This window comes from Eleutherodactylus coqui, chromosome 2 (assembly GCF_035609145.1).
Source record: "Eleutherodactylus coqui strain aEleCoq1 chromosome 2, aEleCoq1.hap1, whole genome shotgun sequence".
In the NCBI taxonomy this organism is placed as follows: domain Eukaryota; kingdom Metazoa; phylum Chordata; class Amphibia; order Anura; family Eleutherodactylidae; genus Eleutherodactylus; species Eleutherodactylus coqui.
In genome coordinates this window covers 107,869,439-107,876,239 of record NC_089838.1, presented here as the reverse complement: position 1 = coordinate 107,876,239, position 6,801 = coordinate 107,869,439, and the positions used below count along the sequence as shown (strand labels likewise).

Genomic DNA, 6,801 nt, shown 5'->3' with positions numbered 1-6,801 from the left:
TGCAGCTTTTAAAAGTGGGTGGAAGCAGCAGCAACTTAAGGCCCTTTTTTACGCAACGATTATCACTTAAACAACCACTCAACTAAATGAACTGCCAACATTTTTTTATAAAAGTAAATCTTCAGATAATTGCTTTTACTCATCTGCATTTCCTGCAACTGAGTTGTTTGCTCAGCTGGGCATGTGTTATGTGATGGTTGTCTGGCCAGCAGGATTCCTTTGTCTCCTCCTGGCAGAGTACATAATGAGTAAACAGTGTACTCATTATGTATGCAAAGCAAACGAACCCCATTGTGCAGCCACTGAAAAGCTGCTCAAAATTTCATTCAAATGGAATAAACTTTGAGTGATCAAACAATGGTTTTTATGCTGGCTAAAAACCAACACTAAATTGAACGAATAGTGCACAACTGCCTATGTGTACACGTACTGATTATTGCTCACTTTTTGGTCTTTTTAACAAATTTTGAGTGATAATTGGTGCACGTAAAAGGGCCTTAAGTGTGAATCAAAGTACATGGGCAGATTATCAACTAATACCATTGCTAAAATAAGTAAAAGCGGTCCTATCTGGATTGTCTGTTGCTTCACAAATACATTAGCTTTTTTTTCATTGGGTGGTTCTATAAAAGGGGGCGGCTCCAACATGATTCTGTTGTATGGTTTAATGATAAGGCTAATATAGTGCTGAAAATATTTCAAAATTGACCACATAGATGCCCAGAAAGGTGTCTTATTGTTGTAGCCCTCTGTTCAACTGATTTACTATAAAATGGACAAAAGCATTTATATACCTGACTATATGCTGGTACAGAGCCCAAGTCTCTCACATATATCACTATTAGCAGCAACAGTATATTGTGCATGTTAAGCTGACCTTCATAAAATATCAATTAGTTGGTGGCGAGACAACAAAACACCAAAGCTTCTGGAAGATCCTTCAGATTTTTCAAGACTGATGAGCAGCCAAGTACTACAAGGATAGATTAGAAGGATGTGCCTCACTTACATGGACATGAATTATGTTACTTTGAACAAAACCATACATGCAAATACATCATATGATATACTGTCACCAATGTCCTCAGTTCTGTTTCATTAACATCTCAGTGATTTCTACACAATTGCTGCCTGTCCGATTACTTTCATCAGTTAGGCACTGGAAGTGAGGGCAGTATATATGTGTATATGTATATTAGGATATGTGTACACACACTCATATAAACTCTTTCTCTGAAGAAAACAAAGCTTGCCATGCTGATCCAGTCTTTGGTTGTTTTTCTTTTAGGTTTTCAGGTGCACGTGATTTGTAATGCTTTATGTTCTTTAAAGTCTAAAGCTATACTTCTTAACCGGTGAGCACTGAAATAAAAATCCATATAGCGACCACATGGTCTCACTTGCATGTATCAAGAGGATGTTATCGAGTGAAGAAAGAAATGTTGTTGGACCAGAAACACAATGATTTCTGTTGCTGTTGCAAGCAGTATGGTTGATACCAGCTTTTTCATGCCATGTTTGGCTTCTGATTCAGATCCAGTGCACTGGATGTTGGACGTTGACTACAAACAGGATTCCTGTGACTCCGGGTCATTATGGATAGGAAATTTCTCATTTTCCTGATGATGTCCATTATACAAAACTGTGTACCTGAAATGAAAATAAAATAATATTAGAGTAACTAGTAGTTATAAAATGGTGCACTTCATGTGCTAAATTTCTAAAATGTTCTGCTTTGCACACTACCATTTTGTGATTGTACCAAGCAAGAGAAACCAAGTAATCTTATAGATATGATACCTTTTAATGGCTAACAAAAATACATGATGTTATTGCGAGCTTTCAAACCTTTGAGGATCTTCCTCAGACATAATGAAATAGATCCGAAGAGGCATGCATATACAGTATATACACAAATACTTATGACAAGGCACAGACATGGTGTGATTAATTTACAGAACAGGAGAATTTATCAGAACAGGAGAAATAGTATAGAAGTAAATTCTTAAATAGTGCACAGATAAAAATGTGAAGGTTTTATGGTCCCTGAATTAGTGTTAGGGGGTCAGCAGGCCAGCACTGTTATCTGTGCTATAGATTTATCATACTTCCCAGTCATTATGCCTGAGGAAGGACCCTGAGAGGTCTGAAAGCTTTCTGTAACATCATGTATTTTTGTTAGCCATTAAAAGGTATCATATCTACAAGATTACTTGGTTTCTCTTGCTGGGAACAATCACATTTTGCTCTACTGGCTAACACAGTACCGAACATTTTTTCACTACCGTTTTATGGCTCCATACAACATCCAAATGTAGAGAGCTGCAACACAGTGCCCATAGAACTCTAAGGGACCATACTGTACCTCCTTGTGCCTCTGATGTCAATTCTTCTTCCGCTTCCATAGTATAAAGCTATTCATCGCATAGGGTGGCATTCTGTGTGCTGATAGCTACATAGCACTAAGCTGCAAGGACTCTGTACAGGTTCCATGCACAAAGCCTTAATTAATTGCATAATACCACAGAAACTTTTAAAATGTAAGGCATGATTAACCTGGTGCAAATAATACACTAAATTTACTCACCTGAAATATGTCTGGTTTGGGTGCACCATATTGGAATAAGTAGAAACCACTTGGAAGCAAGTGCTTATTAGCAAAATTGCAATTAAACCTGATAATTTTTTCTTTAAATATATTAAGCACTATAAGACGTTTGGCTAAATCTGCAGCAATTCTTGCCACTGTTCTTGACTTTCAAATATATCTTTTCTACCACACTATTGATAAATGGGCATGAACTTCAGATATATTACTACATTCCAAAAAAACCCCTTCAAGCCACAGGTGTAATTTTATGAACTCCCAGCTCATAAAGAGCTACCATGAACAATTTATAATGATTTCCAGTTTTCAGCATTCCTCATCGGATTCAGAATGGTTCTACCAGGATGCATGCCAGTATTAGACTCTTTATTAACTTATGGAGAACCTGCAAGCAGACTCATACCGCACTATCCACGAGCACCACAAAATACTGACACTTTAAAGGGAACCTGTCATCACATTTCAACATATTAAAATATGCACAGCAATAGAATAATGAAGTTCATCAGTTTTAGAAACTTAGTGTGTTATTGCTCCTCATTAAAGCATACCTGTAGAAATTGAGTTTAGAAATTTTCAGCGCTGCTTGTGAACGATGGAAAATTTATAAACTCAGTATCTACAGATATGTTTTAATGTGGTGCATGGTTTAATATGTTCAAATTTGATGACAGGTTCCCTTTAAATCACTGCAATGTTTGAGAGCCCGTGGAGAAGGGGGTGGCTTCCCTCTGGCTTCTCCCCTTCTGGCTTGACTTGATTGACAGGTATCTTCCTAGAACATTAGTATTTCACAGCAAACTTCAAACTGCATAAACCAATTCACTCTACATAATACATAATCTACTACTGTGCCTGATGATAAAATATGAGCAATATTGTGTAAATTGTCATAATTCAATGTCATAATTTAAGCTCACTTAACTCCTGCATACTTTTACCTGTTGCTCAGGGTAATTGCACAACATGATTTTTTAAAGAAGAGTAATCTTTAAAAGAACATTGTGGAACAGGATACAGTGTGTCAGTGCAGAATGCACCAAGTAGTGTTCAAAGTAGTTAATTGGCTCTCAAGATGATTAGCTTTTCATTATAATTGCATTATTTGGCTGCAGCCGCTGATTGAAATCTCCGCACATAACACCCGGGAATTAGAGAAGCTGTAAACCTATCAGTGAAAAGAGCAAGAGGCAACTTATTTCAAAAGACAGCAGATGAGATAGGAAGAAATGAAGTAGAACTTCTCAAAGAAAGTACAAAATAAAAGCATTTATAACTTCTTGTAGATTACCTTCAATATATTGTACCTGAATAGAGCATTCACCAACCTAGAAATTTCTGCCAGGACGCACGACTCCTGCCCATCCCATTCACCAGTGCCCATGACTAGGCACTGCTGTCACTAACTCGCTGCAGGTCATGCTTATTTGTCTGTTGCTCCTGTGGTATATGCCCCATAGTGCTTGCATATGCTCCTGCCTCCTTCTTAAAAGGACAGTTTATGCTCCCTAAACCTATCCCCTACAATCATCATTCACCCTTGGCTAGATTAGGTATCTTTGCCCTATGGAGGATGCCTAAACAATTGGTTCCTACCACATTTGTGAAAAAGCCCACATTCGCATGTGTTCTGTTCTGACCTCTGCCTGTTTTCTGACAGGTTTGACTTCTGTAATTTTTGGCCTTGAGTATATTTTTCTAGACTATGATATTTACCTTCTGCCTGCCCTGAACTTTTACCTGGATACCATTATTGACGTTGTACTGCCAGTCCCGAGCATTGTTAACATTATGGACAAGATAGTGATCACCATCAGGTATCATGCTCAGCTCTGTGCAATGTAGGAGTTATTACCACATGTACCACAGTTTCAATATATGGTAAAAAGTATGTGGACACCACCTCTAATTACTGAGTTCAGGTGGTTCAGACACATCTGTGGCAAACAAGTGCAAAAAATCAAGCCCATAGCAATGCAATCTCCATAAGCGAAACATTCATAGTTTCATGGGTGATGATGAGACACTCAGTAACGTTAAACATGAAGAAGTCATAGGATTCAACCTTTGCAAAAAATGAGTTTGTGAAATTTCCCATCTGTCTTGGCCAACTGTAAGTACTCCTATTGCATAGTAGAAGCATCTAGGAGTAATAGCTCAACCTTGCAAATGATTTTTTAGCTGCGTGAATATGAATTCCTAATGCAAATATGGGAGATGGAACAATACCTCTGCAGCACCACCTATTGGATGGCAGCATTCCTTCAAATCATTGCTTGACCCTTTACACTGGTCTGCAGAGCAATGATTGGGAATTGAAAACTAATCCAATAGGTGGCGCTGCAAAGGTACTGTTCCATTTCCCTTATTTGCATATTACCCAGCCGACCATGAATGGCCTTATAAATCTCCTCACTCACCTTCTTAGTGCTCTCCCTAAGGAGTGATGTTACCGCTCCCCAATTCCTACTGACACACTTCAAACTGTTATGGAAATTCTTCCCATAACAGAAGAATACCCTGACAGAACGGCCAGTAATATACAGTAAGAATACCCTGCCAGACGTCGGAAGACGTCTAGCAGGGTATTCTTACTGTATATTACTGGCCGTTCTGTTGTCGGGGGACTCTCCAGCATGTCCTATACAGCAGTACTGGCTCTAGCCAGCAGATGGCGCCATTGTATAATGGCAGAAAGAGAAAACCCCCTAGAAAACCCTGAATCCAAAATTGGATTGCAAAGGGTTAAAGGAGTCCAATGCATATGAATACTTATGGCTAAGGAATGGGATGTTCAACAAGCTCATGTAGTCAAGTATGGCTATTACTGGCCAGATACAGTATTTTTTAAACTTTTTTTCTGAAGTTGTTATATAAATTTCTATCGCATTGGCATCATGGCTTACGTAATCACAGGATGTGTGCTGGATCCATTATGATCTGGATTGATTACTTAGCCATTGTTTTTTATCCTCAAGTTTCTGTTAGGTTCGTTTTCTTCTTTTTCTTTTAACTAGAGCCTGTTATATTGTAACATAGACATAAACGTCACGGAAAACATTATTCCATAATATGTCCTTTATTCCCCATAAATGGTCAATTACCTATTGTTAGGTTATATGCTTTCTCTCAGCAAGTTACCACCACTTACTATTTTATATAGGCTACTATTTTCATTCAAAGACAAACATTATCGCACTGAAATATGTTGGGTCTTTAGTAAAGAGTCAGGTTTTAGACAATTTTCTACATCAAATACACTACATAACCCAAGATATAAACATTGAACAATTTATTGAGATTCTTATAAACTGCTTTAGCATATGTTTTGCAAAGCTTTATACTAAGTAAGAACATGCTGAAGTATCATTTGTATACAAAGCTGGAGGTAATTGCTCCCACTTCTCTTCCTGTAAACATCATTCAATTGTTTCGTCTGAAAGACGGTTCTGGATCACAATGAATCCTTCAATTAAAACCATATTTCTACTGTAAAGTGAATTTCTTTATGTAGGGACTTTGTTGCGGATATTAAGAGACAGCCAAAAGATCCCAATTATACGCGATTACTGTGGTAACTTCCTGTATAGCATAAAGACTTTAACGTATGGTGTCAACTCATCTACAAAGATGTACCAACAATTTAAGTACAGACAAATTTTTTGCTTTTCAATTTCACAGCATATATTTGACACTAGAAATATTTCTTTATGTACATTTAGAGTTCTGAGGAGAAAACAATTATCAAATCTATACAGCCGTGGCCAAAAGTTTTGAGACTGACTAAATTTTGTGTTTTACAGCGTTTGCCAATTAAGTATTTTTAGATCTTTTAGTCAGATGTTTCTATGGTATACTGAAGTACAATTCTAGACATATTATAGGTTTTTAAACTTTTATTGACAAATACATCAAGTTTAGGCAAAAGACTCAATATTTACAGTGTTGACCCTTATTTTTCAAGACTACTACAATTCGCCCTGGCAAGCTGGTTATCAGCTTCTTTGACAAATCCTGGCTGGTGGCAACTCATTCTTGCCTAATTGGTGCTTGGGGTGTATTACAATTTTTATGTTTTAGTTTGTTCACTTGCTTTTTGGAGAATTGACCAATCTGAGGAGATTCCTAGCCATGGACCCAAAATTTCAATGTTTTGTTCACTGAGCCACTTAGTTATCACTTTTGCCTTGTGG

The 6,801-nt window shown here is 37.5% G+C and overlaps 1 protein-coding gene across 1 annotated transcript in view; it reads right to left on the bottom strand.

Annotated features, from left to right (window-relative positions):
* Nucleotides 1–436: 436 nt before the first annotated feature.
* The window catches only part of HTR4 (5-hydroxytryptamine receptor 4), a 373,357-nt gene continuing 366,992 nt past the window's right edge, over nt 437–6,801 (bottom strand). Inside the window, exon 7 of the mRNA XM_066589831.1 lies at nt 437–1,650. Coding sequence (XP_066445928.1) covers nt 1,563–1,650 — 88 coding nt within the window. The 3' untranslated portion in view covers nt 437–1,562. The remainder of the gene's footprint in view (nt 1,651–6,801) is intronic.